This window comes from Helianthus annuus, chromosome 15 (assembly GCF_002127325.2).
Source record: "Helianthus annuus cultivar XRQ/B chromosome 15, HanXRQr2.0-SUNRISE, whole genome shotgun sequence".
Taxonomy (NCBI): Eukaryota; Viridiplantae; Streptophyta; class Magnoliopsida; order Asterales; family Asteraceae; genus Helianthus; species Helianthus annuus.
The window spans coordinates 97,122,086-97,134,839 of record NC_035447.2 but is presented as its reverse complement, the minus strand read 5'-3'; the positions used below and the strand labels follow the sequence as shown (position 1 = coordinate 97,134,839).

The window sequence follows — 12,754 nt, the reverse complement described above, 5'->3', positions numbered from 1 at the left end:
AGTTAATTTCACATGATTAATTATTATATTTTTTTAGAACGTTGTAACTGATGCGCCCCATGATATGCCAAAGGCTACCGTAAATTACGGTAGCCACTGTAATTTACGGTAGGCCTTTGGCGAAAATTCCCACCGTAAATCAATAGCAAACCAGCGTAAATCCTTTTATTTCCCAGAGCTACCGTAAATTACGGTGGCTACCGTAAATTACAGTAGCTTCTGGGGATTTATACTTCGCCCAAAAATGCATTTGTAGATGTTTTTTTTTATAATTTTTATGTTTTTTTTATAATTTTTATGTTTTTTTATATAATTTTCAAAAACATGGAAATTTACCCTACCCCCTCGAAAATCCCGTGTTGTCCTCAACAGTATGTTAGAAATATTCATACGAACGTCCCCACACTTGTTTCAAACACGAGCTTCAAGCGGATACGGCAATTGTGCAAACTAAACAAAACAAAACAAACAAAACAAACCATGTACACTACCAAACCTGGGCCTCTCATGGTTGTTCCTCTTCCACCGGGCGTAGGATATAGCTCACCTTGTCAAGCTCCAAGTTATTGATGTCGTTTCCTTCCAAGTATGGCTTTAACCGATGACCATTCATTGTTTGTTGCTTATTGGTTTGCTCATTTTGAATATCCACATCACCAAATCTACCGACTCACCTTATGACATATGGACCCATCCATTTGCTTTTTAACTTGCCCACGAACATCTTCAATCTTGAATTGAACAACCAAACTTTTTGACCACTTCGAAGGTCTTCTTTCTCAGCTTTGCATCATGGACCTTCTTAAGTTTATCTTTGTATGCTGATGCACACTCATAAACTTCGTCTCGAATTTATTCTATCTCACTTAGTTGCAACTTCCGCATCTTTCCCGCTTCATCATAATCTGAGTTCACCGTCTTGATTGCCCAATGTGCCCGATGAGCTAACTCCATTGGTAAGAGACAACCCTTTCCATACACCATTCGGTAAGGAGTTGTACCAATTGGAGTTCTGTAGGTCGTCCGATATGCCCACAATGCATCGTCGAGTTTGTTTAACCAATCTTTCCTATCCATTCGAACCGTCTTCATGAGAATTTCTTTAATTTGATGGTTGGACCCTTCGACTTGTCCACTAGTTTGTGGATGGTATGGTGTAGCAACCCGGTGATTCACGTTGTACCTCTTCAACAGTTTCCCAAAATTGAAATTCTTGAAATGTGATCCACCATCACTAATGATAACTCTCGGAATACCAAAACGGGAAAAGATGTTGGATTGAACAAATTTGCAAACAACCGAATGATCATTTGTTCTTGTGCAATAGCTTCAATCCATTTCGAGACATAATCCACCGCCACTAGAATGTACAAGAAACCATTTGAATTCGGAAAATGACCCATAAAGTGTTGGTCCCTGGTTGATCGGGATCTTCCTGTTAATGAATGTCACACTATGATTGCTGTGCGGAATCCAGCAAATCATATACAGATACAGAAAGACATATGATTTCCATGTTCAATAGTCTGCAATTCAATTGAAATATATGACAAGATACAAGTTCCAGTTGATCACAGACTTCAGCTCTCTAGGTTACAAGCAGATTCCAAAGTCCTAAATGAGCTGACAGAACTTCTATTTATAGGCAAGTCAGAATAAGCTAAGTGCTGTCCGATCGGTTAGGCTAACCGATCGGTTGGGCCACCCGATCGAACAGCTGTTCGATCGGTTAGGCTGTTCGATCGGCTAGGCCAGCCGATCGGCTTACAAAGCAGCACTTTTACAAAACAAACCCTGTATTCTGACGCCTTATACATTAAACTATACAACTTTAACAAAATAAAGACTTTAAGCTGACGGAAGCTACAGACGTTTATGTACTAACAGACTCCCCCTCGGATGTAGCTGTAGTCCCTTCCAGCAAAGTCTTGATTACTTCCTGTTGCGTCTTCTATCTCGTGCCTTTTGTTTTCTCTTCTCTTCTCGATCAGCTAACATTTGTCTTCTCTTATGTCTTCCCTCTGTTATCCACCAATTTCTGTACACTGGATCTCCATCTCTTTTTCTGTCCCACTTAGGGATCTTGTTCTCTTCAGACTCTATGGGTGTCTGATCAGTAGGAGGTACAAATCCAAGATTTCGTCTTCCTCTTTCAACAGCTTTTCTCTGAATTTCCTTGGATCTTAAACTTCTCTTGTACACCTTTAGAAACTCATCAACCTCTAGTTCTCTCCATGAGGTTTTCCAGTTCTTACCAGAGTTGATTTCTTTAGCAAAACAGACATCAACTACACTCTGGTACTGCTGAGCAATGGCTTTGTCTTTCTTGTCATAGATTATCTTGTTGACAAACAAGCAATCTATGTCTTTCTTTGAGCAATTTACCAGCCACATCGGGTCTAGAATACAAATTTTCCTAGCTTCACCAGTGTCTTTATCGTACAAAGAGATCACAGCTTCAGCAGTAGAAGGATTATAGAGCCATGCTTGAAATAAATCATAGAAATCCTGCTCAATAGCCCTTAAAGGCATGCTCTTCAAACACTTTGGCGGTTTGACATCAAGAGTAATGTCCTTCTCACCTTTAGCTGTATACTTCACAATTCTTTTAGGAAACTGTGGTTTCCAATCTGGATAATTGATCGTTGCTTGATACTTGATGAAATTCCACAGCTTCTGGTCTCTCTGTTTTACTTCAGGACCGTAGTAGAGTTGTTTAATATTCTTTGTAACCACCAATTCATCTACGTCCCACCAAGGTAAGGTAGCAAGATCAGAAATGCACCTGAAGTATTGAACACCTTGCTCTCTTCGAATTGCATAAACATTCAAGTCTTCCAGATACCCCCAAGAAAGAATATCACCCCAAGATAAGTCTTTATCATGAGTAAAATACTGTAGGGCTCTAAGAGGCTTTCTTTCCTTTGGCATTGATCTGAACCATTTCTTTCTCTCTTCAGCAGAAATTTCTCTTGGAACTGGTTCAGGCATATCAGCAGATGCAACTCTTTCTTCAATTTTTCTCTTCAATAATTCTGCATTCATGTCTTCAAATAACTCTTTGAATGTAGGAAATGCCATGTCTTCACCTTCATAGTGAAAATCTATTCTTTCTTCTTCCGAATCTGAATCAGTCTCTACAGTCACATTATCATAAAATTCTGCTTCAAGTGGAAATTGTGGTTCAAAGTTTTTAATCGGAGACTCTGGGATTTCATCTTCGATATCAAATTTAAACTTCCCATCTTCTAACCCCAACTCCTCAAGCATTTCAGCTCTTGTTCTGATAATATCTACTTCTCCTTGATGATATTCAGAAAGAGAAATAAAAGTAGATGTGAGTTGATGTACCTGATCACCGGATTGGTTTCCAGAAGATGACCCTTCACACTCTGCATCATCATTCTGTTCATTCACTTCATCATTCATGAGTTCATATACTTTATCTTGAACAGATGGATCATTGATTAGCAAACCCGATGTGCCTTGATCATCATCGGATTTATCGTCTGCTTTATCATCTTTATCATCATCTTCATCTTCTTCCTCCCAAAAATCACTATCAGATTCTTCTTCCACTTCTCCTCTAGCTATCTTCCCTTGATCCTTTAATTCAAAAAATCTTAACAGCTTGGCAGATTCTTCTTCACTATAGGGCACTCTATAGGCTTTTCCAACTAATACAAACTTGTCGGTAGAGTACTCCAGTAGTAATACTTCTTTAGCCTTTTTCTTTCTTTGTATGATTTGAACGTCTCTCAAAACATTCTCCGGAATAATAGGCTCTACAGATTCACCAACCATAATAAACTCTGGTTCATGAACTGCTTCATTTTCTGCTTCCACCATTTCTTCATCATTTGCTGTAACATCTTGAGCATCCACCATTTCAATTTCTGGTTGAGAAGATGATCCACCTACCTCAAGTTGATTTTGTGAAGATCCAACAACTTCAACTTCTTCTGCTATACCTTTATTTTTCAGGTTAGCTTCTTCAGCAAGCTGTCTTTCTCTTTCTTTCCTTCTTTCATTTGCCTTGATAATGTCAACTTGATCAAAAGCCTCGTGGATGTTCACCTTCAGATGTGCTTCAATCACAGCCGTAAGCATTTCTAGTTGCTTATCTTTCATCACCTTATCTGCTCTCATAGCTTCCATCTCTAGCTTCATTGCCTTCATTTCATTTGTCGACGCTTCATTCATCTCATTTAAGAGTTGATTCAAAGTCTGATTGATATTCTGCAAGTCTTTGACTTTGGCGTTCAATGCAGCAATTTCATCAGTAAGTGCGCTAATAAGTTCTGCATTATCTTTTATATCTTCCTTCATTTCATTCAATTTCTCATCTTTTGTAAACACTGCATCCATTACGTCTTCGTGCCGTTTCTCCAACTCATCAATCATTTCCTTCAACTTTATTTGTACAGCTTCGTTTTCTTCTTTTTCCTTTTCCAAGGCTTTAACTTTTTCTTCCAATTCTTTCATCTTTTTATCATGAAATAGGTCTCCTTCACTCTCTGGCATATCTTTAAAGAAATCTCCAGTAGCACCACCAAGGCTATCAAAATCTAAGTTGAAATAATCTGTCTTTCGTTGTGATGATTCTGGAATATCATGACGATCAGATGTTTGTTTAGCAGATTTGACTCCGGTGATCTCCACATAATCATCATGATTCTGGAACACACGAGACCGTACTAATGTCGTGATTCCATTGATGATGTAACGATTACAAGCTCCGTGAATCACGTTTTGCCACTTTCTCTCTCTAGTTTCTCTCTCTAAGCACCTAGCTTCTCCAAGCTCTAATGTGGCAAAAAGTCCTTAACTCTAAACCTAAGGCTCCTATTTATAGGCACAAGGTTATAAGGGATTCCCCTTATTTACAAGTTTGCCACCTTGCCTATTTCTCTATTAATTACAATATAAAGCCTATTTTACTTCTATTTCAGCTACGGTTCCGATTGACGAAGGCGATAGACATTCTGCACTAACAGACTCCCCCTTGGATATTGCCGCAGTCAATCTGTAGTCAAACGCGTAGCGACTAGTCTTTCTCTCTCTCTCTGAGTCTTCTTGAAGGTTTGACGGTATCATCAACCATAGACTCCCTCTTTCTCAAACAAAATCCTCGTGGATCTGTTTTTGAGCTTCCGTTGCTCCCCCTCTCGCTTAGACTCTTTTTCTTCAGGCTCCCCCTTTCGTCAAGCTTCTGTGCTTTTGGGATCGACACCTGCTTTCCGATTACAAGCTCTTCCAGGAACGATACCTGGCTCTTTGAATCCACGCTTTCGTTTGCGTTGAGCTCGTCTTCAGACTCCCCCTTAGACTCAGCTGTCGGGATCGTAGTCTGGCTTTCATTGTTTCACAAGTTCAGGATCAATTCCTGGCTTTAATCTCAGGATTTGAAACCTGGTTAACCTGCATATCCTCTACCTCACAATAAGTTTCACAAATTTATAATCAATTAATTCCCGTAAACTTATCGGTAGATAACATTTACAACAAACATATTAGTTATATCAAGTTCAAATAAATGACCTTGATTAACCAATATACACAATCTTTTAAAATATTTGTATATGACATTCAAAGTTTTCAACATATTCTCCCAATCCTGTTCATCATGTTTAGCACTCGCATTTTGAATATCAGCTCTTCAAAATCAGTTGTCGAAAATCTTTTTGACTTTTCAAAAATTTATGCTAAAACATTCTGAAAATATTTTTGGATTTTTGTTTTTTTTTTTTGAATGAAATGCAGTAAACAAATATATACAGATAATATTTTTGTGAGTTGTGTAAGAGGATCATATCAGTTCATGAGACAAATCACTAGCACCGTTAAGCTTTAATCATTTTAAGTTCTAAACGATTCACCTCGATTGACGATATAGTTGTCCTCTTAAATTTTCACACACTTTTCAATCTATTCAGGATACGATTTAGATGTTTTAGGAACTTAGCTCAATTCATGTGTCCCACCTCTTGAATATACTCCCGTATCCAGAATCTCAATATTCAGTCTTACAGGCAAGAATACTACAATGATATCTGTACATAAATTAGGGGTTAAATGCGAGAACTGAGGGATCTCAGGTCAGAACTTCCGTTCAGCAGAGAGATATCAGTTTCGACTTTGCGGTGTGTCCCCTTTAGAGGATCTTTTAGCTACAACAGATGATTATCAATTTTATTGTCTAATCACTGAGGGCTTTAATGCTATGTTTCAAGCATTTTGGTGAAAATATTAGCCAGGGACTAGGTCAGAACTACCGTTCAGCAGAAGTCCCGGAATAATACCCCAGACATCATAGAGTACAAGCACCTAGTATATCAGAATACGAGACCTTTCAAACGAGATTTCAGGGGTTACCTATATGTCCAAGTAGTGTTCCCCACAAATTTTGCAAGTTTGAAATTTTATGTTTATATCCCGAATATATCTACTAAATGTACGAAAACCTATCGTCACATCATTAGTGAGACGGTTTATCACATTTGACAATTCATTTCCTTAGCGTGCTGTGATAGTCCACTGATGTACTATCATTTCCTCTTTTATCAACAAAACTCATTTTTGCTTTTTCAGTGTTTTTGGAATTTTTTTCAAATTTTCTAATTTTTTTTATAAATTTTTCTCCCCCTAAAATCAAAATATGTTTCAATTTTGATTTTCTGGAAAATTTGAAAACTGTACAAATAAAATGACAAACTGATATCGAATCACTTCAATTCGCCATTCATTTGGCATAAACAATCAGAACTCCCCCTCACAACAAACTATTTTCCCATTGTGATTTCAAAACACTTAAGTTTGTTTTAATCAAAATGGTTTTTCCGGAAAATTAGTTTTGTGTGACATTTTATAAACTCGGGGTTTCATCACATTGTTTTTCATATTATCACTTGTAGGAAAGATGAATCAAGTACAACTTAATGTCCCTGATTTATCTTTTGAAAAACGAAAAATCACCATAGTGAAATTTCTCAAGAAATGTGCCGATTCATGTTCCACGCTTACCAACCTGGGAACTCCGGCAAGTCAGGGTTTTTCATTTAAACAGATTCACCCAAGCCTGACGAGTCTTGGGTGATTTTGACAATTTTACCTCAAAACTTGGCTCTTCTGGTTTTAACGAACCAGAATCATTGCCTGAATGTGGCTTGTCCGACTTTGATCTGTCAGATTCATCGCCGACATGTGGCTCCTTTGTTTCCGAAGAAACAGATTCATTGCCACTATATGTTACCTTCTTCTTTATCTCCTCTTTTGTCCTCAGATTTGCATCTGACGAACTCCGCTTGCTTGACTTTGCAGTCGAGTAAAGCGATTCATCAGTACTCTTATTCTTACCAACAGATGAACCTGGGGACAAAATCTTCTCGAGATACTCTCTCGCCTTCTTCCTCTTCTTACGCAGTCTGTCTTTCTGCCCCTGAGAAAGTTTTACTTTTGTTTCCTGAACTTTAGGTTGTTGAACCTTCTGTTCTTTGGACTTGACTTTGACTGGTTTCTTTGCCTTACTTTGAGATTCAGCCCTCGATCTTCCCATTGATCTCCTTGGGCAATCTCTGGCAATGTGTCCTTGAATTTGGCAGTTAAAGCATCTTCGCGTTTCATAACTCCAATTCTGACAATTAACAGCAATGTGACCTCTAACTCCACAAGAGTAACACACTCTGTTATCATACCATATATCATCTTCACTCCAAACGCTCAGATCATAACACTGTCTGGCTTTGTAGTAATCTGCACTCCTCCTCAATGTTGGATTTGGCTTTGAAGCACTGTGGTCAAACCTGCACCACTTATTACTAACACTTTGTAAGTTATCATTTTTAAATTTTTCTGATTTTTGAAAATGATTGGATGACTTATCTGATGAGCTTTTATTTTCTTTTTTAGGATTTTTCAAATTTTTATCTTTTTGTTTCTGTTCCACAATCTTCTTTACAGGTTTTTGCTTTGAGCATTCACCTTTCTCAGTAGATTGCAAAACAGTATTTTTAAATTTTTCTTTTAAATCTAAAAATATTTTTCTTTTCTTTTCTTTTTCTTTTTCATCATCAGATACATCATCACAATCTTCAATTTTGACTCTGTCAAAATTTGTGACCTTGTCACTTATTGGAACAGAATTGATCGGTTTTGGACAAGGAACATTCAACCTGTCTGATGAAGTCACAAAACCTTTCAATTTCGTTTCAAGTTCATCAATCTTGATCCTTGAATTCTCAGCTTCATTTTCAAGCTGTGATATTCTTTCAATATAAGACTTGATTGATTTTTCATTTTCAATTTTAAGATTTTCAAGAACAGATTTTTCATTTTCCAAGACTTTTAACTGTTCTTGAAATCTTGTTTCACTCTCTTTTAAATTTTTGTTTTCCAGTTTAATCCAGAAATCTTCAGATTCTGAAGATTTGCTTTTGCTTTCAAAATCTTTTTCAAACTCAGCAATTTTCTTTTGAGCATCTACAGCTTCATGCTCAAGTCGAATGATTTTAGCAAGATGAGAGTTTATTTCGCTTTGTTTTTCCAAATTATTCTTGCCAAAAATATCTCTCTCATCTTGTAAAATCTTCATTTGACTTTTGAAATCATTTTCCAATTTTTTAAAGTTGTTGTTTTCCAATAACAAACTCTCAAGACTCTTTAAGAGTTTGTCATTATCAGATCTCAATTTTTCACAGCTTGAACGTAAATTCTGAATATGTTCGTCATCAGCTTTCTTCTCGTTTTTCAGAGTACTGTTTTCCAATGTCAAGCTCTCTACATCCTTCAGAAGTTTGACACTGTCTGTTTCTGATTTTTCGCATTTCAAACCTTCTTCAATCATCTTTTCATATGTACCTGCACAAAAAAGTTTAACAAAATCAAGAGGATTCGAATCTTTATCAATATAACAACCCCTCTTAATATCGTATCTCATATTCCATTTTGCTGCAAGACACTCATCAATTCGTTCTTTTATTTCATCAATCACATTCAAATCTATATTTTCTAAGTTCTTTTCTAACTTCACTATCAACTCTTTCTTTTTCTTTTCAATTTCACAATTCTGTGTTCTAAGCTCTCTAATGAACTCTCTTGAACTAAATTTTGAGAACCTAGAATCCTTTTTCACCTTACATACAAATTCATCCCACTCTAAAGGTAATGCATCTTCAAACTTAGATTTCAGTTCAGCGTCTGATATCGTTACATAATACATTCCCAGACCATCAAGTAAATCATTATATCGCTTTTCCAGATCATTAAATTTCTCATATTTCCTACGCAAAAAATATTTAAATCTTTCAATCACGACCTCCTTTGACGTAAAATAACTACCACAATACCAATTGTTTGCTCTTTCAAGTTTAATGTTTTCTTGTTCATCAAACATTTTTGTCAAATTTTGAATAATTGTGATTTGATAAAAAATGTTTTTCACTCAAAGTTCACACAATTTCAACTTCTTGTAATTTGCCCCTTGTAAAAATCACTTCGAATCTCAATTGCAAACAACTGACTTTTGTTTTATTTATCCGGAAAAAATGGGCGGCAAGACTTGTAAAGGTGGACAGATTATGTCTTTTGGGCGGTGACTTCAATTGTTGTGATTGGGTATAAAGTGATAATGGGGCGGTGGCCTTTTAAAAAAAATGATAAGTGGGTATGAATGTTAATGGGGCGGTGTGACTTGTTTTATTTGACCAGATTAAAAGTTCATCAGCTGACAAGAAGTTCTATCACATGCAATACTGAATGTTCACGTGGAAGACAACTGCAACACTGGATAATGTTTACAGAAATTGCAGTGTTGATTGTGATGTGTTTTGCTGTTATTTGCTAGCCGATCGGTGATACTATTCGATTGGAGGATTCCTAGCCGATCGAGGCAGCTAGCCGATCGGTTAGAAAATATGTCTGTTGTTCGATTGGAGGATTGTAACGGTGACTCGATTGAAGGATTCCTAGCCGATCGGCTAGGGTCAACAAGTCAAAGTTTGAAAGTGATGTCAGTGATGCTTCTGTTCGATCGGTCAGGGTCAAAAGTTCAACTTTTTATGCTGTTCGATTGGTTAATTGTAGCGGAGGTGCTAGCCGTTCGGCTAGAAATGCTACACCTGCTGCTGTTCGATCGAACAGAGTCAAAAAGTCAAAGTGTTTAATGAATGTTATGCTGCTACTCGATCGAACAGGAGATGCTAGCCGTTCGATTAGGCCAATCGATCGAACAGCTGTTCGATTCAAAGGTATGCTTATTCTGTTCGTTCGGCTGAGTGTAGTTGCTGTTCGTTTGAGATTTGCTGGCCGATCGGTTAGCACTTTGCTAGCCGATCGGTTGGGAATATCACACTACTTGCTGTTCGAACAACTTAACCAGCCAATCCAAGAGTTGCTAGCCGATCGGTTAGCACTTTTGCTAGCCGATCGGTTGGCACAATAGGCTGTTCGATCCAAAAATACAAGAGCTGTCCGATCGAGTAGAAAAGAATGCTGTTCGAGTGATAATTTCCTGTTCGAACGGTTAGCACTTTGCTAGCCGTTCGAGTAGCCTAACCGAACGGTTGGCCTACTCGATAGATGAAACTTCCTAGCCGATCGAAGACAGTGCACAATCACTTAAGACAGAACTTGATCAAATTGCTTTTCACTTCAACTAAAAGACAAATGTGCCGCCCAATCTTTAGTCAAATGTGTTAATTGGTCCGTTTCAATGAACAAATGAGAATAACCGTCAATGTAAAGATAGATCTTGATAGGGCCAATTCTTAATGGGGCGGTTGTGATGTCATCTTTACAAAGTAATCACATGGATCTGATAAAGTTGTCTGATAGGAATTGATTTTTATTGACAATTTGTGAAAGCGTTGACTTAAAAGTGATGATGTGTTATAAGTTGATTAGTTGACCGAACGGTTAGTGATTATTTTTGCTGTTCGAGTGGATGCTAAAAGCGGTGATTCCTAGCCGTTCGGCTAGGAATGCTATCCTATCAAAGATACACCTGCTGTTCGATTCAAAGCAACTTTGCTAGCCGTTCGGTTAGGAATATTCCTGCTGTTCGATCCAAGGGTATGCTAGCCGATCGGTTAGCACTTTGCTGGCCGATCGGTTGGGAAATATTGTTGTTCGATCGAATGAAACTTCCTAACCGATCGAGTGGCCTGTTCGAACGAGTGGCCTGTTCGATCGAACAAGAACTGATGAACACTTCGACGAACGGTTTCAGCAAAAAGTTCACAAAAACGCAGATTTCTCCCAAACGGCTTGGAATTTTGACCTGAAAATTTGTAGGATTATAGATCAGATATATGCGCACAACATATCAAAATTTCAGCCAATTTGAACCGTAAAAACCCGTTCAAATTTGTAAAATTCATAGAAAAACGTGAAGAACAAGAAAGTTAAGAAGAATTTGACAAATCTGGAGGTTTTTGGCTCTGAATCTGCTCAAAACTTGTACGAATCTGTGAGTTTGATCTTCGCAATCGAGCACCTGCTCTGATACCACTTGTTGGGTCCGGTTTCGCTCCCATTCGATTGCGTAACGACACGTTCAACGTGCGGAATCCGTGAACGTGTGTGACCGAACAGACGAGATCGTACGAATGACGTGATTCTATTGATGATGTAACATATACAAGCTCCGTGAATCACGTTTTGCCACTTTCTCTCTCTAGTTTCTCTCTCTAAGCACCTAGCTTCTCCAAGCTCTAATGTGGCAAAAGTCCTTAACTCTAAACCTAAGGCTCCTATTTATAGGCACAAGGTTATAAGGGATTCCCCTTATTTACAAGTTTGCCACCTTGCCTATTTCTCTATTAATTACAATATAAAGCCTATTTTACTTCTATTTCAGCTACGGTTCCGATTGACGAAGGCGATAGACATTCTGCACTAACATAAAGTCAATACCCCATACATTGAATATTTCAACAACCAAAATCGGTTGCAAAGGCATCTCGTTCCTCTTTGAAATACTCCCAATCTTTTGGCAATTGACACAATTCCTTGCAAACTCACATGCATCCTTGAAAATTGTGGGCCAATAAAACCCACATGAAAGAACTCGGTAACCCGTTTTATGGCCACTAAAGAGCTCCACACACGGACGAATGAGCATGTGTCAAAATCTCTAGCACTTCCGTCTCGGGCACACACCTCTTTATGACTTGATTGGGCCCAATTTTGAAAAGGTCCGACTCATCCCAAATATATTGCTTCACTTGGACCATGAATTGTTGCCTTCTTCTCTTGGTCCAATGATTTGGGATGGCACCCGTGGCTAAGTAATTCACATAGTGGGCATACCACGGTGCAACGAAAGTAGACATGGCCAATAGTTGCTCGTCGGGAAACCGTTCGTTTATCTCGCTCAAATCATCAAGCCCGTCCACCGGAATTCGAGACAAGTGATCCGCCACTACGTTTTCACTTCCTTTTTATCCCTAATTTCTAGATCGAATTCTTGCAACAATAATACCCAACGAATCAAACGATGCTTTGCATCTTTTTTCTCCATCAAATACCGGACCGCACTATGATCCGAGTACACAACCACTTTGCTTCCCCAAATGAAGGCACAAAACTTATCCAAAGCATACACCACCGCTAATAACTCTTTTTCGGTTGTGGTGTAATTTAGTTGCGCTTAGGACAATGTCTTGCTTGCATAGTAAATTACCACCGGCTTTTTATCAATTCATTGACCCAAAACTTCACCAATTGTAGTGTCACTTGCGTCACACATGATTTCAAA

The 12,754-nt window shown here is 38.1% G+C and overlaps 1 protein-coding gene across 1 annotated transcript; it reads right to left on the bottom strand.

Moving 5' to 3' along the window:
• Nucleotides 1-852: 852 nt before the first annotated feature.
• On the bottom strand, nt 853-1,403 carry LOC110913928. Its single transcript, XM_022158745.1, has 2 exons — nt 1,257-1,403; nt 853-1,185 (listed from the first exon to the last, which is right to left on the bottom strand). Exons 1-2 carry the CDS (start codon nt 1,401-1,403, stop codon nt 853-855), a joined length of 480 nt encoding a protein of 159 aa, XP_022014437.1.
• Nucleotides 1,404-12,754: the final 11,351 nt, after the last annotated feature.